The sequence below is a fragment of the Myxocyprinus asiaticus genome, chromosome 5 (assembly GCF_019703515.2).
Source record: "Myxocyprinus asiaticus isolate MX2 ecotype Aquarium Trade chromosome 5, UBuf_Myxa_2, whole genome shotgun sequence".
NCBI classification, from domain to species: Eukaryota; Metazoa; Chordata; class Actinopteri; order Cypriniformes; family Catostomidae; genus Myxocyprinus; species Myxocyprinus asiaticus.
In genome coordinates, this window is record NC_059348.1 from 49,401,527 (window position 1) to 49,427,197 (window position 25,671).

Below are 25,671 nucleotides of genomic sequence, written 5' to 3' on the forward strand. Positions count from 1 at the left end.
CAAAAATTGTTCAGGAATGTTTTGAGGAACATGACAAAGAGATCAAGGTGTTGACTTGGCCTCCAAATACCCCAGATCTCAATCCGATTGAACATCTATGGTATGTGCTGGATCAACAAGTCCGATCCATGAAGGCCCCACCTCGCAACTTGCAGGACTTAAAGGATCTTAATGTCTTGGTGCCAGATACCACAGGACACCATCAGAGATCTTGTGGAGTCCATGCCTCGACGGGTCAGAGCTGTTTTTGTGGCACGAGGGGGAACTACACGATATTAGGCAGACGGTTTTAATGTTGTGGTATATACAGTATTATATATATATATATTTATATATATATATATATATATATATATATATATATATATATATATTTTTTTTTTTACCTTACTTTTATTTCACCAGGGAGTTGATGTTCACTGACTCTCATTGTAAAACCTTCTAAACCAGGATCTGCAGTGCAGATGTGCCCCTTTTCAGCTTTACCCATTTAAAAAAAATCCAATTGTGTTTGGGCCAGACCCACACATAATTCAAGCCTGACAGTAAATTGCATTTAAGATATTTAATAGCAGGAAATTGAAGATAGTGATGTACCCTCTAATTCTAAGTTATCTGGCTGCTTTCATTTCATACTACACTAGAGTCGGAATGCCACATCCACCTAGGACAGTGCGAAACGTTTGTATTTGTTTAATGAACCAAGAATGAAATTACATTGACATGTTCAGCCTCCATGCCTTGACTTCACCAAGGCACTCATGATTGCATCAAGAAAGTGGCAAACGGCTCAATATCAACATTTTTTTATTTAAATTTTTTTTGTCTTAATTCTGTAGCCATGTTTTTACGGTTTTGTTAGGGTTTTTAATAAATCTGCCTTTTATAGTGTATTGAAAAAGAAAAAAAAAAAACAACAACAATGTGCAGTGCATTCACATTTTCCCAAGGGATTCTTTTCCATTGATCTCTAGGAGGGTAAAACGGTGAAGAGATTGAAGCTGGATCCATTCATAGCGGAGATTCTCATAACAGTGGGAGTGGTCTAATTAAAAATTATCTACAACACATAATGGATTCATTTTATTTCCTGATTATTTTCAGATTGTATGGTTTATGATTTCTTGGTTTGCTTTTAATAATAATGTCCTCTACCCAGAGTTCATCTTTTTTTGGTTTTTTGGTTGTTTTTTTTTTAAAAAGGAACTTCCCAGTCCATGCAATAAGCAGTCCAGAATCTTTTATTTTTCCTTTTCTTACGTTCGTCTCCTTGTTCAGAGAGGTGATCCACTATGCAACGTATGTGTAGACTTTACGATCCTCTGGCGTCCGAGCCAAATATTCTCTTTCTATAAGTCCTTCAATGCGTTTTTTAATTACCACAGGGCTCGGCAGGAACCGTGCCCTCAGCTGTTGGGTCACCTGACAGGAGACAACCAATCAGATAATTAGAAATGAGCAGATAGGCATCGTCATTGTTTTAAGAATTCACAGGAATGATAAAACATCCAAGAAAACACACACTCACCTCTGCTACCAGTACATTGTGCTGCATCTTCTTCCGTGACTTCATAATGCGTACAATGGCAGCCTCGATTTCATGCTTCCTGTCGTCGTCCACTTTCTGCCGTGTCTCTTTTCGCTCTGGGTCTGACTCGCCTTGTTTAGCAGCAACTGTAAGAGACAGACACATTTGTTAAGCTTGTGAATTTCAAATTCCATGAGAGATCATTCACTTGAGACATGAAAATACAGGTACAATTTCTCAGCTTTTTAAACAGCCCTTTAAAATACTTGATACTGATCAAGTGTGGCATTCTGCAGTCATATACTCTATGTATGATGATTGCTAAACTGCATAATTGACTGTTGTCAACTGATTTCAGACATAGCTGTACTAGTTTCATCAGATGGTCTCTTGTATTTTTCTGTGGTCTCTTCTCACATAATAATTTCAACTCAAAAATCTTGGCAGGAAAAATGTAGTCATTATTGCAAAATATACTTTATGTTGAGGTTTATTTTTTCAAGAATGACCAGCTGATTGCGCATCAACCCTCACATGATTCAGTATGATCTTTTTATCTAAACTTTCCTTTTTTATCACCAGTCATCTCTAAAGCAAATTCAGTCACTCCTCCACGGTTCCTACATTCTGACTCAACAGCACCACCTTATGGCTGTTGCATTTAGCATGTTACCTGTTTGTATTTTGACTCTGTGCAGTTTGGAGGTAAACTGGTCATTGACTGTAAACACATGGCCATTTTCGATCTCTTTACTCTTGGGCTCTTTCGTGAGAACTCGCTGGGTGGGTTTCCCGCAGGCGAGAGACTGCAGAGCCCGGACCAATTCACGTTCAGGGATATCAGTCTCCTGCTGGATCTCCTGAAGGGTCAAAGGTCAACAAAATCGATATGAGAAAATAACAACACTGCAGTCTGAAGGTTTCTGAACAGGTGGGTGGGGAGCTGTACCTCAAAGGTGAACTTGTCTCTGTTGTTGAAGAGCATGAGGATGGTCATCTGGAAAGTGGACACCTGAAGAATGTGCTTCCGTGTGTTTGAGCCTGTTAGCAAAGCCCCGCCCACACCCACATCTGACCCATCCTCCTACAGAGTGAGAGAGATTTAAGAGTCAATTAAGCTCAACTTATTTTTTTAAGTTGCACACGTACAGCAACAAGTGTTTTATTACTGCGTGAATCGACAACATTACGGTCAATCATTTACTTGATGTTGAATATATATGCGGGGGAGCATTTAGGACATATGAGATCTCATTGTGGGTGGAGTTAACCAGTACAGATGTAGAAACCAAGTGACACAAAATGTTCTGTGCACCTCCTGTCGTGGTCAAGGCTAGTTAGGCCAAAATCCCAAATTAAAAAAGAAGAGATCTATCACTAGTCGCTTTATCACAGCGTGCCTCCTATGGACACTAGTTTCCAGCAGTAAATGTGCAGGTGTCTGTACCTTCTTAATTGGGCCATAGAAGGTGGCGTTGAGGTCTGCAGATCCCATGTGGTGCTGGAGTGTGAGCTGCCTGCCACTGTGCTTAGCCAAATAAAACCTGCATAGAGCTGAACTCATGTGAAATCAAGCAACAAATAATAACATCTGACACACATCTGACAAACATTATTAGGCTACTTTGGATGTTGTTTAAATCAAAAAGGATTTACGCCCCCAGAAGTTTTTGAATCACTTTCCATCATAATGTGTAGGCTATAGTGTCATATATTTAGTTATCGACCAAAAATTTTAAGATATATAATTTTTGGCTTATGTCGCCCACCCATATCACATGGTTACACTTTTTTTATTTTTATATTGTAATATACTGTATATCGTTACCGTGATGTAAAATGACTCATAATGTAATATAGAATTTTGGGTAGCACTTTATAATAAGGTTACATTTTTTAACATTAGTAAATGTATTAGATATCATGAACTACCAATGAACAATGTTATTTTTCTGTATTTATTAATCCTAGTAAATGGTCATTTTAAAAAAAAAAAATTTTATTATTATTAATAGCACATACACGAAAAATGTTATATATAATAATCAGTATCACAAAAAATTATTGTAAGACAAGAAAAAAAATAAGACCCAACATAAAAAACCTCTCTCTCACACACACACATTCCATAATCTAAACAGTATAATTAGACCACTATTCATACAGCTTTTCTTTCTTCCAAAATAAGTCATTTGAATATATAACAGTACAATGAAAAACCTTAATCTCAATCAATCTTCAAAAAAGCTCACCAATTTTCTTCCTACCAGTTTAAACTTTTGTCATTTTCTCTAACATGTAATAGTACTTCAAATACATTTTAAATGCAAGTAGACTTAAATCTTTATTATGAATAGTTTTGAAAATATACACCAATCAGCCACAATGTTAAAACCACCTGCCTACTATTTTTTTAGGTCCCCCTCGTGCCGCCAAAAGAGAACCAACCCCTAACCACAATTGTACAGAGCAGTTATCTGATTTTTCGTAGACTTTGTCGGTTCGAACCAGTCTGGCCATTCTCTGTTAAATACAGAAATACTCAAACTAGCCCATCTGGCACCAACAATAATGCCATGGTCCAAATCACTGATATCACATTTTTTCCCCATTCCGATGGTTGATGTGAACATTAACTGAAGCTCCTGACCCATATCTGCATGATTTTATGCACTGCTGCCACATGATTAGCTGATTAGATAATCGCATGGATGATTGTTGGTGCCAGATGGGCTGGTTTGAGTATTTCTGTAACTGCTGATCTCCTGGGATTTTCAAGCACAACAGTCTCTAGAATTTACTCTGAATGGTGCCAGAAACAAAAAACATTCAGTGAGCGGCAGTTCTGTGGACAAAAATGCCTTTTGATGAGAGAGGTCAACAGAGAATGGCCAGACTGGTTCAAACTGACAAAGTCTACGGTAACTCAAATAACTGCTCTGTACAATTGGTTGGCGCTGTTTTGGCGGCACGAGGGGGACCTATACAATATTAGGTAGGTGTTTTTAAAGTTGTGGCTGATCGATACTTTTCCATACAAAATAATATTGGAATTCAATAAAAAATAATTTGTGTATAATCACCCCAAATTATCATATACGGATTCAATGGGAACTTAATATAAAATGCAGCGAGCCATTTCACTATACTGGACCAAAAAGAAGCAACATAAAGACAATACCAAAATAAATTCCTAATATCTTCCTCCTCTTCTGAACAAAATCCATCTAATTGTTCATTGTTAATTTATGTTAGTTCATAATTTAACTAATGTTGGCACATATAACTTATATAATTTAAAAAAGTATTAGTATATGTTGCTATTAACATAAACCAAGATTAATAAGTGGTGTAAATTATAGCTCATTTTTAGTTCATGTTAACTAATGTCGCTAGCTAATGTTAACAAATGTAAACTTATTTTAAAGTGTTACTGAATTTTGGTTTTATCACCCACCCATTTGCTTGATTATAATTAATGGATTTTGAGTCGTACCTTCTGAAGACTTCAAAGGCATGGCGGGGAGAGGGCGGGATGTTGCATTTGGGCGTGGCCGACTGCGTGGGCCAATAACCTGTGGTCAGAACTCTCACTGTGAGATCAACACCACAAAGAGACACCTGCAACATGAGGAAAATCAACCACACACATTAACTCAACACTAAAGGCTCGGGTATAGTTCTTTTTTCCACGTTCCGGCTCGTCTGGCACACGGTCGAGCACTCAGCCTTTTAAAGTATAGGCGACTCTTTTGACTGCAAGTGAATACGAATGCGTTCGATGCATGCACACAACAACTGCTTTGTGATACACTTTTCATAGTCAATGGCAGGCGCATGCGCCGACAATACGCACAGACAAGGACTGTCCGCATTTCGAGAAAATTTGCATCATGTATACTGTGAACGAGTTTCAGTTGTTGTGCCCAAAAATCAGGCTTAATGTAAATATGTCCTTAAGACAAAAATCAAAGTCTTTGGGAGGTTTTCACAAGCATATGTGTGTGTTTGTGTACCTGTGAGGTCTGCAGATGATTGCGGAACTCGTCCATAGTGGTATTAGAGATGCTCATGTCTCTAAACATCCCCTCTAGTTTAGATGTGAACTGACAACCACATTCCGTCTGAGAGAGAGAGAGTGTGAGTATCTATCACATTAGACATGAAGAGCAATGAAGTGAAAGAGAGTATTTCATGATGTGATGTCCACCTTTAGTTTGGAGATCATGTTTTTCTCCGAGTCGTCTGAGACGCTCTTGTTGGTGAGGAGTCTTCTGGCCAGATGCTGTTTGTAGTAACGCTCAAACACGTCTTTCTCCTGCATGAACCGGAACAGCACCATGGCTTTATCCAGGATAGACTCCACCTCCTGTTCTGTCAGCTACAAAAGTAGAGGGCAGGGAAATCTGATCTATTTGTGTGTTTTGGTTCATTTCAATGTCTCTGCATAAATTGTAACATTCTATTTTAATTTTGAACCATCTGCACAGCAAAATGTAAGGGAAATAAAGTCCATCGTTTTTTCTAAAGAAGGGAAGGCAACCAAAAACAGATAATCATGAAGCACAAAAATTATTTTGCCTAGTCTTTAAAGACTGAGACTTTAAAGCAGGGACCAGAGTTTTATTATTTAGAGCTGAAAATGGTCTATTAGTGGTCTTTTACCCCCTTTACTCCTTTCTTGAGTTTGTCATCAATAAAAAGTGAGAGGTACTCGGGCGATCTGGAGTTGAGATTGAGGAAATACTCAAAGTCTCCGGCGATTGTCTGTTTGAAGAGCCTGTCGTTGTTGAAGGATTCCTGCAGGAACCGATCGAAACGCGACTTCAAGTCCAACAAACCCTGAGTTGTTCAAATGAAAAAAAAAAAATAATAAAAAAATAAAACATTGTAATGCCCACAACAACCTCAACAAAGTTTATGCTCCTAATATTAACAAATTGTCACTAGTCTGAATCCTGAAACTTTAGCAGATAATTTTCTTTATTTATTTAGGATATACTAAAGTATTGTCTTCACCATTAAACATCTACAACTATAAGCTCTAATCAGCTGTGGCTACGTTTGGTGAAATCCAAGGGTACCTGGATGTAGTCGACAGGGTTCTTGCCCTCTCCCTCCTCAGACACCAGTGCTTTGCCTTGTTCTCTCAAATACCAGCTCATACACTCGCACATCGTCTTTAGCCCGTTCGGAACCCGACCAAACAACTTATACATGCACGCCAGGTCTGAAAATGAGGAGAAAGAAAAATTAAGTGAAAACAAGACAGGGAGGGATAGCGTCTGATATAATCGGCAAACCAGTATTAACCATTGGCCTTTAATTGGATCAAATAAATGTTTGGTGGCAGTGCTGCTGGAAGCTGACTACTTGGCAGATTAACAGAAGTGTTAGCTCCCTCTTTTGTTAGAATCAAATATCTAATTGTTTTCATATATTTTCAAGGGAATTTTTGTATGTATTTTCAGTTAATTTTATGGAAAAAAAATGGAAGGTCTGTCATTATTTACTCTCTCATATTGTTCTAAACCCCTATAGGTTAAGCTGTTGTTTTAGCCATGGAACACCAATGGACCAAGTTCCACATACAGTGCATCTTGATTCAGTCACCAATATTTATTGAAATCCCTAAAAGAAATGCTCGAACAGAGCCGTGTTGCTCACCCTCTGTCTTGCCGTTCTTCAGCATGTGGACCAGCCCTGAATTCTCCATCTCTACGATGGTCTTCATGTGTTTGGAGATGAGCTCTCTCTCCACCACCTTCACGATGGGCTCCTCGGTCGATTTATCCAGGCAGTGCATAACTCGCTCGATCTCTTCGTTTATCCGAGCCTCCACTTTCTTGATGTAGACGCTTGCGCTGTTCTCCGCCAGAAACTTCTGACTCTCCATCTACGCAGACGTTAACACACAGAAAGCGAGAGACCTTAGATGTTGCACTCATAAACTGCCAAGACTGCAGCTGAGAATAAGTGAATTGAATTGCACTGCTTTGCAGTCCTCAGACCACCCTATCATAGTACAGAGATGGCACTTATCAGAGTTACAAATTACTTGCTCTTATCATCTGATCACGGCTGCATTTCTTTTCTAGTACTTTTAGTAGAGTTGGGGTACTCAAGTTTGGACTCGGCTCAAGTTCGAGTCAGAAGTCCAATTTTAATGGACTTGGACTTGTCCCGGACTCGGCTGCATTTTTAATCAGACTTGACTCAGACTCGAGCCTTTGGGACTCTGGATTTTTTTTCAGAGTCCATGACATTTGTGATGCATTGAAAAAAATAAAAAATAAATACAAAAATAACAAAACAGAAATTAATGAACACATCTCTGTCTGCATGCAGCTGTATTAGCCCCTGAAGTCATAGACGTAGCCAGAGTTGTCTCACTGCATTTAAGCAAACACACACACGTGCACAGGCACACTCATCAGTCAAACAATACACTTGAATGTTACTACAGCGACTACTGTATAACATCGACTACCGAGGTACCCAATGAAATAGAAACTAAACAAGGGAGTTTCACACAACACGGGACCTGGCAACTGGTAAAATTGTGTGGCGTTTGTGCAGCCAAGACGGTGCTCGTATTGCAGTTTCATTGTGGTTAAAAATGTAAAATCAAGAACTTCATTGAGTTAAGTCACCCACATCATGTCTCTCACAGTTTACTAAAAACAGCATATCAAAATAAAAATACATAAATATAGTATTAATATTGGATATTAAGTATTTTTAGGCGTAATGTATCTAAACATGTAGGTTTCTGTAGTCCACGCAGTGTTGTCAGCTTGAACTGGTCCATAATAGCTTGATGAATTAACTGTGTAACTTGTTAAATAGTCGGGGAAAAAAGTGTTATAGTTAAAGTGGACAGCAACTCTAAACAGATAAACAGCACCTATTTATTATTGATTGACTATTTTCAAAGAATTGATGAGCTGCTTAAAATACAATCTTTTACAGCATTTGTCCACCATTCACAACATTCAACCATGCACAATAAAATATTAGGATATTTTGGGCAGTAAAATGTTTTGTTTATAATTTTAGACTATAAAATAAATGTATTATTCGATGACAGAGTTTGTGTATGAAGCTAAACTTCATATTACGAGATGAATTTAGCTGGTTATGACGTTTTTATTTAATTTTTATTGTAAACCACCGGGTAACTTATGCACGTCTTTTTTTTGGCCTACATCTCTGACACATTTGAAGGACAATTCTGTTAAGTTTATGACTCAAAATTATTATTCTCCATGTTTTTGCAGTTAAAGAATAGCTCAATTACATTTTCTTTGGTTGGTATTTAAAGATTTCAGACTGACTGCAGACCAACGCGGCTGCCACTCAAGCAAATATAAAAAAAAAAAAAAATGTGTATCTTCTGTGGCAGCTGCTGCGAGACACACACGGACACATCAGGGATTTAGGTACACGAGAAGCAAGCAGAGCTGCCCTGCATTGTGCGGTTTCCCGCAAATTAACTAGAAAACATGTTCGTGACGACATTGCCCTAATATTACCAGTGGGCTTTACAGTTACATCTATGTGCACTTCCACAATTCGGGATTGACTTCCAAGACTTTGTCATTAATATTACAGTTCATACAAAATCATTTAGTTTAAACATCGGCCACCAACATCTACTCAGTTTACTAATTTTAAACCACAATTTGTATTACACATTGATAACTAATATTGGCATTACATTCATATATTTTAGCCAGAGGGGAACTAAAGAAAAGGTGATTGAAATACATCAGTCTGGGAAGGGTAACAAAGCTATTTCAAAGGCTCTAGGACTCCAAAGAACCCCAGTGAGAGCCATTATCTCCAAATGGAGAAAACTTGGCACAGTAGTGAAAATACAAATATTGTCCCTTAAAGCATTTATTTGCAGAAAATGACAACAGGTCAAAATATGCAAAATATAAAAAGATGCAGTGTTTATATTTTGTATGTATCTTCTGTTACAATTTTCTGTTATTGTATCATTTTCTGTAAAGCTGCTGTGACGAGGAGGAGGGCGGCAATCGGGCTAATTAGCCGAGGAGAGGGATAAGTGCAGTGGAATGTGGCAGTTCAGGAGAGAGAGAGCCACATGCAGCTGCCATCTGTGCGTTTATGTTTTTGTGTCTTTTTAAGTTCCTATTAAAATATTACTTTGATTGTTCAGCTGGTTCCCGCCTCCTCCTTTCCCAACCTTAATCTTGTTACAGCTGCATGTTGTAAAAGCGCTATACAAATAAAAAAATTACTTGACTCAGACAGAACCCACCTGGAAGAACTCAGCAGACATGTCTAAGAATGGGATTTCAAAATCCTCCTCATATACGGACCGTCCTTCTAACCCCAAAACCATCAGCATCTGACAGGCATTCCTGATAGCTCCCCTGCCACAAAACACACAATCAAATGCACTAGTCCCCTACTGCAGTTCATTTGTACTTGTAAAATAAAAGTGAAGCATTTGCAATAAAAAAAGAAAAAAATGTTGTGCATCTGATAGAAGAGCTGGTAGCTGATTTAATTAAAGGGGTCACGAAATGGCTTTTTAAAATCATTTTATGTTCCTTGAGGTTGACTAAGAATATTAGAAAAAAAAAATAAATAAATTGCACAAAAACAATAATCTATTTGTAAAACATGCTCTCTGCTCTTGACTGACCTGCTCTCTCCTTGCCGTCTCACTGCTCACCACTATTGTGCAGGGCTACGTAAGTGATACGGTAAAGTAGTCACTGATGTGTTGTTGTGGAGACTGTCAGATGCAAATATCACAATGTGGAGGAAGTACACAACGAGTCGTTTTGGCAGCTTGGTTTCAATAAATGCTCTTTTTGCAGTGAGGAGGAAGTTTTGAGCACTGAAACTTACAGTATGTTTTATAGTACAATGAACTCTTACATGTGACAAGATCAAGGACAATTTCATTCCTAATTTCATGACCCCTTTAACAGGTTTTAAATTGTAAAACTGTAAAAGACAGACAGACGCGGCCGCAGACCTGTCGACCACCTCTCCCCTGCGTTCTCGAGCGATCATGTCCAGAAGAGTTTGTCTGAGGTGGTCTCTGATGCAGCCGTACCGCACCACCTGATCTCTGAAGATGATCAAGCCGAGATTATAGACATTATCCACATTATTTTGCTGAACATACACACGGTCCTACAGAGAGAGAAAAAGAAAGATACATTATTCAGGAAATTTTATTCATTATAAATTGTCTTTAGTAGACAAGCCCCAGAAATTTCAATAAAAAAAAAGAAAAAATATTTTTGTCTCAAAAAAGCATCTCAAAGCTGCAATTGGTTAAGAAAAGTTTCCAAATCTACTTTCTCCTTAAAGATCTTGACATGCCTTTTGTAACATTAATATATAGTTGCAATTTTGAAACGACTGTCTCAGTAAATCTTAATGGCCTTAGAAGCTTTATTTGGTTTGTTTTGAAGGCACCAAGTTGTTAAAATTTTGGTATTCATTTTTAGTGTTTACGTTTAGATATTTTCCTTCCTGAAATCTCTAAAGCCAACAATATACAATTTGACACTTTTAATCTTGCCACCCAATATTAATGTCTTCACTTTAGTATACGCATTATACACCATCCTCCCTGAACTCTTAAAAACCAACAATATACATGTGAATGCTCCTAATGTAATGCAATATAACCCAATAATGTATATAATATTTACTACTCCTCAAAAAGTTAAATTGAAGAACCTACCATGTACATTAAGATATCTCTAATCATGACCATGGCCGTTTGGTGATCATTCCACGCTTGATTTAACGTCTGGAGGAAATTGTTGTTTAACGAGTGAAGCACGTCTTCTCGTACCTGAGGATAGGTAAAAAAAACAAAACAAAGCAATTATTGCAGGAATAGCACATGCGTTTCATTCACCTGTGTGCACAGTGACATCACCTTAAAAACAACTCCACTGGGACAAGCCACTTGCCACCATCTCCAGAACTGTGCCAATGGTGGATCCAACAACAATTTGCGGCCCCCCGCGGTACCACCGTGGACCCCGTTGAAGACCCTTGGTTTATAATGTATACGTTGCGCCCTCTTGTGGACTTTGTATATTTGATTTACAAATGTATTGCATTTTTGCATAGGTTGAAGCAGAGAACATTTTGTCAGGACCTCTAGTAAATTATATGTTACTTTGTTTAATACCCTTATGTCCAGGTTTTGTAAATCACTGAAATAAGCATTTTTCTTCAGAATCGTGAGAGAATCGTGATCTTTATTCTAAGTAAAAAAATCGTGATTCTCAATTTATCCAGAATCATGCAGCTCTAGATTGTACCAGAGATTAAAACTCAAGAGCCCTCATTAACATATTACACAGTGAAGATCTGAGACAGTGCCCTTCACATGTTCTCAGGGATTTGGTTAGGCTTGTGTGAATAAAACTGCTTTCTGGAATTACAGGGTTTACTTGCATTACATTACCTACATTTCCATCCAAGGATTTTTAGTGAAAAAAGTTTTAGTGCATCAAAATAAAGCTAATGGAAATGCTAATTATCGCTAAAATGTAACAAATGTCGACATAATATTTTTCGATGTCACATCAAATGGCGCGAAAAACTGGTTTGGAAACACTTTTTGTCGAGTGTTTTGTGTTGACAAAAATTTAGTGTCACATGACAGAGTTTGCCCCAATTGTTAGCCTGTGTTAATCATGACGACAAGGTATACATATTTGAAAGCCAATTTATTGTACGTGATTATGGATTGATCTTAACGGCATATAGATCCGATGCTGCAAACATGACACTTCCAGGAGTGCCAACACAAATATCTCGTATCATGCACATCGTCAAGTGCACGGAGAACAAATTAATGGCCAGTCTTTGCGATTAATCGCAGTAGACATCCGTTTATTTATTAAAGTTGCTTTTCCACACCATTCAAAATAATAGACAGCAGTCACGGAATTAGCCCACAATAAAATGTTTTAACTTAAAAATAAATACACAATACTAGGAGAAAAGCTTCAGTGTGCTCTTTTTGAACACTAACATATAGCCCAATTCTATAAAATTATTGTTTAGCTTACTTTTGAAAAAATGCCGGCAAAATTCCCTGTATTAAATTAAATAAATTACCAAAGAATAAAGCATTAAATTAAAAAAATAAATTACCAAACAAATTTTTTATTTTTAGACCTATATAACTGCCTTTTCTTTTCACAAACTTAAATTAGCCTAACCCTATTCTGTAAACAAAAAAAGTCAGCTGAATTACATTCTCAGAATGTTCTGCACTTTTTTCAAGACTATAAACTATCAGAACTATTTTTCCAATGCTGAGTTCACTTTCAGAAAACGAGCTTTTGAACATTTTAAAACTTTTAAATATTTTAAATCTAACCCTCTTTACCTCGGATGGCATTTGCTGAGCTTCTTCAGAAAATGTAAATTGCATTATGATACTAAAATAAATTTTCAGTCAAGTCAAGTTCAGTTGGTCATTAAAAGTTGCTGGACAAATATTCAGGACATAATGCAGTTGTGATGGCGATGCTTTAGATCAGATGATTGTTCAAAATAATATTGAATATCAGGAATGTATCATATATGTAAACCCTGATATTACACCACATCAATTTTTCTTTAATAGCTGTGCACACAGCGTATACACATCGATGGATGGTCCTTATTCTAAGTCCGAAAGTTTCCCCCACTACTTGGTGCAGGTTGCCAGCTTGAACAGGGCCATGATGATTCACTTTTGGGTCAGAACCGGTGGCAACCTGCCATAGGCGCTATCAGGACCAATATTACAGTCCTATCAGAAGGGCAACTGCTCCCTTTTGATTGCAATTCCTCCTCTTCTGATTGCATTTATTTGTGAAATTAAAATGACGGTAAGCTGGCTAATTTCAATGAATTTTCTCAATACTCTCCCCATTTTACCAAAACTTCTGAGGAAAAAAATTAGGGACATCTGGGAGGCGAATTAGCGATAAACACACATTTCTGTATGGAAACGGTATAAGGGCAGATTTCTTTTGCGATAAAGTGTTTTTTTAGGCATGACGTCATCACGCACACCATTTTTATCGATAAAAGGCCATTTGAATGGAAACAGGCAGAAGACAGCAAATTTTGCAAAAAAATTTTTACGCATTTTCACTTTGTCGACAACAAAATAGCGCAAAAAGTGGATGGAAACTAGGCTACTGTCAGGACAATGAAGGTGTAATATTAGATATAACTTTAAACAAAAAAGCAAGCAAGCACTTTTATCACACTAAAATCATGTTAACATGAATAGTGTTTACGTCCTGTGGCTACATTTTTTAAACAGTGTGGGTTGGACAGTTAATCGATACAATTTTTTAATTCAAATTAATAACAGTACATGACTAATTATTAATTAATTGAATTGCATATATATTTGCAGAGAAAGCCCCTAAAATACCAATAATTCAATACATGATTAAGTAGATTTAAATAATTACAAATATATGTAATAAAAAAAATTTCTATTAATTAAAATGCATTTCATTACTGTGGCAGACGAGTAAAGCATTGATAGACAATACAAAAAAGTGGCTTTACAGGGTAATATATTGTTAATTTCCATATTATTGAACATAAGACTCTCATTTGCCTACAGTCCACAGTAATCCATTTTGCAATAAAATTCGATAGATTAGATTAGAGATAGATTTATTATAAGGTCTTGTCTAAGAACGCGCCAATGTACACCTGAGTCAGATGGACGCTTTCAGAGCGTCTCACATTAATTGCTTTGCATCATAAACACAAAGTTTTTTAGGTCGCTGTCTCAAGTTAAACGTAGTTTGAAACTTGGAAAAACACATCTTGAGATCCCTGCATTCGAAATTGCGCTCCATCCAGCTGTGTCTGAACTCAAGAACGCGTTCTCATCTTGTGCTGTCGCTAGTGTCAAGCAAGCCTGAGTTTGGTTTATTCTTTAAACAGCTGAGTGTTGCCTTCACAGCAGCAGTTTTACTTAATGCCCCCTGCTGAAAACAGGTGGTACTTTAAGCTTGCATTGCTCCGATGGTAGGGATATTCTTTATTCCAGTCCGAGGACATGATTAATTGCGTTAATTTTGTATGTTTTATTTTTAATAAGATTAAATCGCACTGAATGTGTTAAATCGACAGTCCTAATTTTAACGTTTATCAACTGGCACCATTCACTTCCACTGTAAGTGTCTTAATGTAGGCACAATTTTTTTTATTTTATTTTTTTTTTATAAACGAGGAACGAGTCAAAATAATTTCTTTGTGGTAATGAACATTATGCCACAAATGCAGTCCACTGAGAGATTAAATTGAATTGAATCCAGAATGGTCCTTTAAATGAGAACACAAACGGTAAAGCTGCACGGTTTGCAGTGTTACCGGGTCTGAAGTGTTTTCACATCCTCAAAGCCTAGCGTGACCACTACCTAATCCAGTCCTTTTAAGATCAGCTCTACCTAGACTGCATGGAGCTGAGTATTAAAAGCAAGATCCCGGAGTGAGAGAAGAGCTCATACTTTGTTAATGAGATGTTCTGTGACCACCTCCTTTAGGCCTGTGTAGAGCTTCTCCCCATGTTTGTGCAGCACCATGGTGTATGCATTCCTGTAGAGCTCCTCGAAGCTCAGCCCACTGTTGTTCTTCCTCTGGATCTCCTGGATGGCATTCTTCAGAAGATCCCAGATGTTATTGACATACTTCTCATCCATGGTCATCTACAAAAACAAATCACCCAATCAGTCAACGAATATAGAAGCTAACGTTGAGGCATTACAGTTAAGGAGGTTCTTTTATGTTAGGGTTCAAATAATCATCTAATTCCCCAATTTTGGTCAAAATGTGAAGTTACTGTGTTTTGCCTTTGCACAACAGATTAATCAATAAGGAAAAAAATGTAGATGAATAGGATCGAATTGTGAGGTGCCTGAAGATTCCCAACCCTAGATTGAAGCTCATAAAGTGTTGTATAGTGCAATCGAAATAAAAATTACAACTCCCAAATGCATCTACACTGCGCAATATTTCCATTTCACACTGCGATTGGCTGCTTTTTATCCCTTCAGTCAACTGAGCAAGCACGAAAAAGTTGTGCGAGATGTTTTAGTCAGCTTGAATGAAATGAAAAGCATAAAATTTTACTTCAAAAGTTAAAAGTTTACTAAGCCTGGCCAACTGAAATATGCAGCATCGGATTGTTGAACATTGTGTGACAGGAACATGAATTGTGTTCAGCAGTGCAGAAGTCAATTTAGATTTCTTAAATACAAGAGGACCACACTTCAAAGACTGAACATTGTGTTTTTGTATATTTATGTTCACAAGGTGAAACAGATTAACATGAGCGGCTGTTGTTTTGTTTTTTTGCAGACAGGCTGTCAAATTAACTGAAAATATTAAATATGGTTTATAAGAATTTAAACTCCTTTGTCATGACTAACACTATGTTCCTGAATTATGTTATAATTGATGAGCTCAGTTTTCTCATGCCTTTTTGTGCATGTTATACTATTAGTGCCCGACCGATATATCGGCCGATATTAGCCTTTCACCGATATATCGGTATCGACGTATATTTTACCGATATGAAAACTATTTTTCAGAACATATAATGCAGAAAACAATGCTTCAGAATTTGTGTCATAGCGTAGTTTGTCCAGCAGAGCGCGCTCTGACTCCATTGTTTACAGAACTGAACTGATGGTCACTCATGCCTGTTTGCTGTTAGCCAGCTATAGTTTGTCAGTGCAGTCAGTAATGTAGCAGATTGAACATCAGAGCACCTTTCTGCAGCTCAGCAGACAATGGTGCAGTGGTGGATTGTGTCTGTTGAGTGTTGATTTCACGCTACGTTGTTACCTAGTTGGTGAGACGTAATACTGGTCCATCTTTTACTCCCCGTGACAACGAGCTTACAGCTAACTAGCTAACCATGTAGCTACTTTCATTGCTTGTCAGTTCAGTGGAAGCTTGTGTGTAAACATGTATTCACCAAATTGTTTTGTTCAGGATTCACAGTTTGGTACCACCTTCAACCGAACAATTCCAGTCATTGCATTTATAAAATGTAATATTTAAAAGTCTGGTTTTCCACCGCTGAAAGTTTCCCCTGAACTTCTATAGCAGAATGCGTTGTACCACCGCTGCCGCTGTTTCTCTTGTCTTGTCAGGTGTAAATGCTTCTTGTTTTACAACCTGCCAATAATTGACTGGCAGTATTAAAATAGTCTGCATGTTTATTTAGCTATTTATTGTATTTTTATTCATTCTTTATTTTCTCAGTGTTCATTTCCAGAATTTGTTGACAATGTATAATAATAATGTCAAATATTCTTTGATAAAAAATTTTGTTTAAGAAAGCAGCCATCCGAATACCTTTGCATAGTCATATCGGTGCAAAATCGGTGCAAAATCCACATAGAAAAAGTCTGTTTTCATTCCAGCTCAAAGATCAACTATATCGGCCACCATATCGGTAACTGGTGAATTTTCCCTCTCTAAAGTCGGTATCGGTCTCAAAAATCCCATATCTGTCGGGCTCTATTCTGAATACTGCCCAACTCTGCTTGATATGACTCAGCATATCGACTAGCTGGCATCTGATAGCTAATCATGTGTGAATTACATTTTTAAACAGCTGTGAGTAATTCAGCATGTCAAAACAACATTACACTTCAGCAGAGCTTTGAGTCAGAGCTTACGATAATTATTATGCACGTCACAGCTCCTGCTCTCCCATAAATCTGGCCTCATGCCAGGAGACAGTTATATTGGTACAAACACGGGCACTGGAAAGCTCTCACCTGTCTGTCTCTCTCTATTAAGCCTAAAGACAGACAGGTCTTGAGATGAACAGACCTGTGCTGACTAGCCCACGGATTAGAGCAATTCAGAAGAGGAAAATCATAATAGGAGGAATTAATTCAGGAGGATTGAAATTCTTAATTAGAAATATAAATATAAAATTATAAATCAAATATAGAATTACTAATAAAATATAAATTTAATTATATAATTTTCGGTGGACGTCCGAGCAAATAGCGTTGCACGCGCTATCTTTGGAGCACGCCAGTGTGCGCGAGTCCAGCAGGATTCTCAATATTTACAGGAGAGCACGGAGTGGGATTACTCGTGCTACTCAATCATTTTTGACCAAGGAAAAACCCCAAGAAAAACATCTCCACAGAACGGAACGACTCCCAAACAAGTCAAGAAAATAAAGAAGAGCTTGTTATTAAAACAGAAGCGACATCTGTGGTGTAGGTTCACAAAAGCCTAGACAGAGCAGAAAAATATAATATGCAAACTGTCACACGCTGATAATTACTCGTAATACAAGCAATTTGTTTTACCTCAAAATGAAGCATGCAAAAGAATATTATGAAAGCCAAAAGATGCGCTCCGCCTTAATTCGGCTGTGTTTATATTTATTTGATATTTATTTTCTGCAAAAAGTGTTTTATTCATTGAATTTTTTTTTTCTTTTTTTACTTATGTATTATTCTCTAATTCTCGAGTTTCTTGAGGAAAGTTTATAATAATATTGGTCAACAACATTTCAGCCTAGAATTTGTTTACTCGTGCACATCCCTAGTGTGAACAGCCCCTAACTTGCCCAATACTTGTAAAACTGACCCGAACCTGGCCCAAATCCCTAAGGAACGGCTCGTGTCGCAGAGCTCTATTGCATGTATAGAATAACCGAATAGTGATTTTGGTATTCAAATACAGGCGCGTCGAACGGTTAACCGAATAAAGACTATCCGTGCAGGCATAGACTAGAAAGACTATCGTTTACATGCTGGATGAGTCCGAGCAATAATCACAATATCTACATCGGTCTGGTATGATTTCAGTAGTACAAAATAATTTACATGACACTTTTAAAGGACGAAAAACTGTTCATGTCATCTTCATGCCATATTCTTTATGTAGGCTTTACATCCAGCTTCTGAATGACTTTTATTGCTGTTTTATATGCAGTAAATCATGTCAGTGCCAAATTGGTCAACTTCACATTGGCCCTCCTAACACCATGAAAAAAAAAATCTGTTATTTAAATTTTAAGTATCCCTAAATGGAATGCTGTAATTAACACTTTACATGATTAGTTAATTGTGACAGCTGTAACTGTTAGGGGTGTAACGATCCATCGATCTGGATCGATGCATCAATCCAATAACCAACGATCCAATGTTATTGATACAACGCGTATATATTGATATAGACATTTTTTTTTTAAATGCACCTTTATTTTAACACTCTCATGTCAGCTACGTCCGAACGCATTTCCGTCAGGCGATGAAGCAACCTTATAACACTCATTTCACTTTATCAGCACTAAATATGCTTTTCATGTGGGACAAGGATGTGTGCAGGGTCTTTGAAGCCAAATTGCGCTCTGCTATCCATGTGCGTGCATCAACCGGGCTTCCCGCGAAACGCGAGCTCCAGACCAGTGACAGGACCAGTGCGAGCACGTCAACCGGGTGCTCCTTAAAATGCGAGCTCTGTGACAACGCAGAGCGGCTCACATGCACGATTAATTCGGGCTTCCATCGATATCGTTGCGCATGCGACCCATTTGAATTTTACATGAGAATTTGCTATTTAAAAGTACCATGGAGCAGTTCAACCATCATGTGAAACGTCTTGACAACGCAGACATTCTGAACAGCACTAATGAGGGAAAGAGAAATCATCTGCTCAGCACTAGCAGCAGTTATAAGACTTTACACATCTACACATCAACACCCTTACTAACATTTATCCCAGTTAACTGTAACAGAATTTTTCATTACAACTGTGGAAGTTGTAGCAAAGAAAACCATGGATAGCGCGGATAGTTGGTAACAAATCATGGGTATGCAAGTACTTTGAATTGGATTAAACTGCAAAATAAGCTGTAATCAAACGATTGATGATCACTTGTGTGTGACGTTATTTTTTTTAATATTATTATCTGTATCATTTTTTCAACATCTGAAGTACATCATTTTGTTGTGGATGTCCAAATGTGGATACTAAATTTGCACTTTTCAGAGAGCTTAATAAAACATTCAAGGGCAAGGCCAACAGCTTCAGGGTCCAAAACTTCACAGAAAAGAGACTAAACTCAAATCTCAAGCTATGGATTACAACATTACAGGTATTTATCTGCAGCAACAGTATTAAGGAGCCCAGTTTTGGAGTTTGAACAAAGCCAGACAATCAGAACAATCACAGACATACATCGTTTTTGTCACCTGGTTTGGTCAGAACTAAATTATTGTCTTGAAAATGAGAATAAGCCCCACACTTACAATGACAATAACAACACAGAATTGGCCATTTATCCATGTGATGAATTTACACCTAAAAACAAAACAGAAGAGAACTGATGTGGGGTGTATCGGGTGAGAATCTAGGTCACATTGTGGGTGTTGAGAGGGTAATACTACAAGAATGAAGTTGAGGCAGCTGTGAGATGTCTGATGAATTCCTTTGACAGGGTGAGACATATCCTGTTCCAAAAGAAAAACAGAGCTTATCTGAATGAGACCAGTATCTTATAATAATATATAACAATATTTTAACTTATAGTAACAAGAACATTTGTTGAGTCATGTTGACTTGCTGACAGGTGCCATACTCTGGAGTTTCCAAACCTTCATTAAAACAGTAGGCCTATACAAATCCACATGGTAAAGCTCCTCTGATCCACACACACAGTTAACTGAAAAGATCTGCATGAACTAGACAGTTATTCTGACCTAATTTATTTTATCAGAGCACTATTACACACCAAAAATCATGAAGAAGTAATTTAATTACAGTAATTAATTACTTAGTAATGCATTACACCCAACACTGCACAACTCTAGCCATCAGTATGACAACAAATCACACAACATTAACCATCAAAGTGACAACAAAACACAAACCAACCAGATCAAAACACTTAAAGTAAACAAGCAGGTGAGGAACAAGGAGTGCATCTTCCCTTCCTGTACAATAGTTCAATGATCAAGCAAACCTGACTGCAAGAATCACTAAGTTTTCAACATATACACACACTGTTTATGAATGTTCAATATTTGTCTGTTCCAATCTCAAATCACTCCTGTCTCTATTAATGAAACCAAATATCAACATATTCACCATCTGCACACTATTTTTTATCTTCATTATAACCACTTTCTTCTCCAAAGGTTTTGCAAGTCTCTCAGCCCGTTTCAAAACATCTAAACCAACAGCGGCCTGCTGCTCTGCCCGATCCCCGGCCCTCGAGTAATCCCCGCGGCCGCCTGAGGCACGCTCATCCCGGTTTATACTTACGGGGAAGGCGCGGATCCGCATTTTGGTATCCTTCTTGGTGCCGGGTTTGAGGTTGGACATGTTTGGTTTTGGGTCTGGGAGCGATGCCATCAACAGATGTCAGGGCGGATTTGCTGAGGGGAAACGCGGACAATTCTCGCCCTCTTCCCCCCCCAAGTTTGTATCCCTGACTCTCCCTCTGTCTCAACAAGCGATGGAAGACGACGAAATCTCGCGAGAATGTAGATTGTGCCCACAGGAATGCCGCCAATATCGCGAGAACGGCGGCCAGCTGGGGTTAACATGTGGTAAACAGCAGTCCGGTCACTCCGGTGGTAAGGAAAGTCTAATCTACTTGGATTGACTGTTAAATTCATATAAAACACTGACATGAAGCTTGATCATAAAATTCTGATCATCAACATTGTTTGGGAATATAATTTTGTGTGGGGCTGTTTATTATTTCTTTATGATTAGTATTACTAGGCGATTATACTGTATTTGCATTTGTCACGTAGATTCCTTTTAAATACACAAGTATCTATCTTCTATCTATCTATCTATCTATCTATCTATCTATCTATCTATCTATCTATCTATCTATCTGTCTGTTTGTGGACACTCTTCACTGAATTTATGTTTCTCATAATATTAAAAATCAAAAGGTCAATCGAAAGGCCTATCTTATTTTAAATGCTGGAAAATATTTTTAATGAAACAAAAATGTTTTTAATGAAGCAAAGATGGACCAGATTCTTTAAGTAGCATTCTTTTTCACCATTTTTAATTATTATCATGCATAATTATAGAAGAAGGTTTAGAAATGTTTAGTTTAAAATGTTTTTAATAGAGTAGCCTACAGAACTGCAGGACAGTGGATAATGAATAAACTGTAAGAATATGGTGTAAAGTTACACTGTGCTTAGGAGACTTGTGTTACTTTTATATTTTATATGTTTAATTCAAAACATACATCCTCATGTGGTTGATTAATCACCCTAGTGAAGTTTTAGTTAGAAGTAAAATCAGCACCCTCCACCCTCTGCAGGTCCTGCCTTCACCATCTGCTGCTGATTTGACATGGATATGGATGCAGGATGCTTTATTGTACTGTAGGTACTGAACCCAAACAATAACATGAATTTGACCTGGATGTTAAGATGCACGTAGGATTTGGAAGTTCAGTCTATGTGTGGTAAAAACGCCACTTCTTTAACCCTGGTAATTTAATTGCAACATTGTAAAGGCAGAGTGACCATAACCAGGTGTACATGTGTGCTGTCAGTGTGTTAAGGAGATTGTTGTTGCAGTCTGCCAGAAAACACAAATTATGGATTGATTGCATCTTCTGGAAATATCTGAAAAGCTGTTTTGGAAAATATGTAGTAGGGGCTTTGGCTAAGTTTAAGGGTCTTGCATAATTTGGTAGTGTTTCAACTCTATACCCCCTTGCTTAAAGGAATAGTTCACCCCAAAAATCTCACATAATTTACTCACCCTCAGTAACAGCTCTGGCTTACTTGGTGCCCTAGGCATGATCAGACGTGACACCCTGTCCCCTTTCATTTTTGGGTGAACTGTCCCTTTAAATAAAAATAACCAGACAATAAATATAGAAATGAAGTAACTATATATATATATATATATATATATATATATATATATATATATATATATATATATATATATAAATGGCACATTCTATTAACATGGACATTATACAGTATGTACATTACATAACTAAATTATAGTCAATAAATAAAGTATATGGCAGAATTCTTACAGATTGATGCTACTCTGTGCTATTACACTGAATTCCTAATTAAACATTTTGCCCTCCCCTCCTAGTTTTCATTTATGCAAAATCATGAATGACTTCATCATATCTGCCCAGCAATCACATGGTTGATTGATACTAATTATTGCAAGACCACTAAGAAGATCCTGTGTCATGGTGTAGCCTACCTATAGGCCTACTGTTGATCATGGTTAACCTATGTTTGTTCATAATGGAAGAATATATTATGAACATCCATAATCCAAACCATATAGAGCCTTTAAGGCTGAGTAACCTGTCGAGGCACCTTTCTCCCATCGCGATCTTGTGAGGTCGGGGCAGGGCCAGGGTGGCACGATATGGGACACCTTTCTCCCATCGTGATCTTGCGAGCGCGGGGTGGGGCCGGGGTGGCACGATATGGGACACCTTTCTCCCATCGTGTTCTTGTGTGCCAGGGGTAGGGGCGGCCATGCAGGTAGCCTACCCTGTCTTGCCGCCCCATAGAGCATTGCCGCCCTAGGCGCCTGCCTATATCGCCTATGCCAGGATCCGCTACTGCTCACCCTCATGCCATCCCTGATGTGGATGACTTTCTTTCTTCTGCAGAACACAAAGTCAAGTCAAGTCATTTTTATTTGTATAGCGCCTTTCACAACACACATCGTTTCAAAACAGCTTTACAGAAAATCATTCATTAACAGAAAATGAAACCGTAATATATATAAAGTCTTAGAGTCATCCTTGTATAGTTTGATTAAATACGATTATGAAGTGTGTACAAAAATAATTAATTAAATAATAATTGTATTTAGAAACCCAGTGAGCAAGCCGAAGGCGACTGTGGCAAAGAACACAAAACTCCATAAGATGTTGGTTAATGGAGAAAAATAACCTTGGGAGACACCAGGCTCACTGTATGGGCCAGTTCCCCTCTGGCTAACCAACATGAATATAATGCCATTATTACTTATTTATGTGCAGTGCAAGTCATGGTTTAAAATTATTAAGCTAAGTAAGTGTTAAGGGCCAGTGTTTAAACAAAGATTTTGTAAGAACTGTAAGATTAATTACTAATGTCTTTGAAGTCCATCCTGGATTAACTGCAGAAGTTCATATAGATGCATTGTCCTTTGTTAGTTGGCTGATGAAGGCTTTTATTGGTAATTTATTGATAGTCTGTGTATTCCATTTTAAGAGTGTAGTCCATCATTAGACCAAGGTGATGCATCTGAGATCAGTGAGGTGCTTCGCAGTTCAACCGGACAGTAATTTCTGTGAGATCTGTCCTAAATCCAAGGTTCAGGCAATGGCATATGAAGTATACCAGGTCTGATGGTTGGAGATGGCATCAGTTCATCCTCTGAGGTCCATCGTAATAGACTGAAGTGATGTATGGCTGGCACCAGCTGCATTTTGTCATCATCACTCAGAGACACGTAGCAGTGAAGTTCGATACCAAGCAGCAATGGAGCTGGATCCGGCCAGTTCTGGTGACCTTGAGACAGGAGTCCCGAGGTTGAGACATGGAAACAAATAGAATAATATTAGCGTAGATGCCATTACATGTTTTGCAGAGTTATAGATCATGACCAATGTTTCAGGTTCCGGCAGACCTAACTAAAGCAGCCTAATTGTGTGGTGAAGAATAAATTAGGTGTATGCCTGGCTAAATAGATGAGTCTTTAGTTTAGAATTAAACTTAGTGAGTGTGTCTGTGTACCGAACAGTGTTAGGGAGACTATTCCACAGTTTAGGAGCCAAATAGGAAAAGGATCTACCTCCTTTTGTGGATTTTGATATTCTAGGAACTATTAACAGGCCAGAGTTTTGCGATCGTAATGAACGTGATGGAATATAGCGTAGTAGAAGGTCACTTAAGTACTGTGGAGCTAGACCATTCAAAGCTTTGTATGTGGTTAACAGAATTTTAAAATTAATACGAAATTTAACAGGTAGCCAATGTAACGATGATAAAATTGGGCTAATATGATCATATTTCTTGGTTCAAGTCAGCACTCTGTCTGCTGCATTTTGAACCAATTGAAGTTTATTTACTGAACTTGCTGGACATCTTCCCAGTAATGCATTACAATAATCTAGTCTTGAGGTCATGAACGCATGAATTAGTTTTTCGGCATCAGCAACAGAGAGCATGTGTTGTAATTTAGCAATATTTCTGAGGTGGAAGAATGCTGTTCTACAAACATTGGAAATTTGATTTTCAAATGACATATTGGTATCAAATATAACACCTAAGTTCTTCGCTGTTGAAGACGATATAACAGCACATCCATCAAGAGTCAAATTATATTTTAGCGACCTATTTTTAGAGGTTTTTGGTCCAATAACTTGAACCTCTGTTTTGTCAGAATTGAGTAGAAGGACATTTCTGGCCATCCAATCTTTGATTTCATTGATACGCTCTGCTAACTTGGAGAATTGTGAAATTTTGTCTGGTTTCGAAGAAATAAAAAATTGGGAATTGTCAGCATGACAGTGGAAACTTATCCCATGATTCCTGATAACATCTCCCAGGGGAAGCATATTTAAGGAGAAAAGCAGAGGCCCTAAAACTGATTCCTGTGGCACTCCATACTTAACTTTTGTTGATTTAACAGTTCCTCGTTTACACAGACAAAGTGGTAGCGGTCTGCTAAATAGGACCTAAACTATGCTAATGCAAGTCCACAGATTTCAACCTAATTCTCTTGCCTATTCAAAAGAATATCGTGATCGTGTCGAAGGCAGCACTTAGATCTAAAAGCACTAGAAGTGAAATGCAGCCGCGATCAGATGATAAGAGCAAGTCATTAGTAACTCTGATTAGTGAAGTCTCTGTACTGTGGTGTGGCTTAAATTCTGACTGAAATTGTTCATATATACTATTTCTCTGTAGAAATTAACATAATTGGTAGGGCACAACCTTTTCCAGTATTTTCAACATAAACGGGAGATTTGAAATCGGTCTATAATTAGCCAATTCTCCAGGATCAAGTTGTGACTTTTTAATAAGCGGTTTGATAACTGCCATTTGAAAGTT

General features: G+C 37.8%; 1 protein-coding gene across 5 annotated transcripts; it reads right to left on the bottom strand.

The window, feature by feature from the left end:
• Positions 1–790: 790 nt before the first annotated feature.
• On the bottom strand, positions 791–21,076 carry LOC127441100 (cullin-3-A-like). Of its 5 annotated transcripts, XM_051698286.1 has the most exons (18): positions 20,873–21,021; positions 19,996–20,058; positions 19,858–19,909; positions 15,076–15,273; positions 11,268–11,381; positions 10,548–10,708; positions 9,819–9,933; positions 7,196–7,424; positions 6,613–6,758; positions 6,194–6,370; positions 5,739–5,909; positions 5,545–5,652; positions 5,025–5,149; positions 2,976–3,072; positions 2,478–2,612; positions 2,202–2,388; positions 1,529–1,674; positions 791–1,422 (listed from the first exon to the last, which is right to left on the bottom strand). In XM_051698286.1, the coding sequence occupies exons 4-18, from the start codon at positions 15,271–15,273 to the stop codon at positions 1,291–1,293; spliced, it is 2,241 nt and encodes a 746-aa protein (XP_051554246.1). In that variant the 5' UTR covers positions 19,858–19,909; positions 19,996–20,058; positions 20,873–21,021; the 3' UTR covers positions 791–1,290. The 5 variants fall into 5 exon arrangements, with proteins under 5 accessions (XP_051554246.1, XP_051554242.1, XP_051554243.1 ...); XM_051698282.1 differs by having other exon boundaries at positions 19,858–20,058; positions 20,873–21,076; XM_051698283.1 differs by lacking the exon at positions 20,873–21,021 and adding an exon at positions 20,696–20,737 and having other exon boundaries at positions 19,858–20,058.
• Positions 21,077–25,671: the final 4,595 nt, after the last annotated feature.

Excerpts from the sequence above, each read along its gene's own strand:
- LOC127441100 (XM_051698282.1), bottom strand. The coding sequence starts at position 20,962 with ATGGCATCGCTCCCAGACCCAAAACCAAACATGTCCAACCTCAAACCC. Across the intron at positions 15,274-19,857 it reads TCTGTGTTGTTATTGTCATT|ATGACCATGGATGAGAAGTA; the intron begins GTAAGTGTGGGG and ends TTGTTTTTGTAG. Across the intron at positions 3,073-5,024 it reads GCCTTTGAAGTCTTCAGAAG|GTTTTATTTGGCTAAGCACA; the intron begins GTACGACTCAAA and ends AGCTCTATGCAG.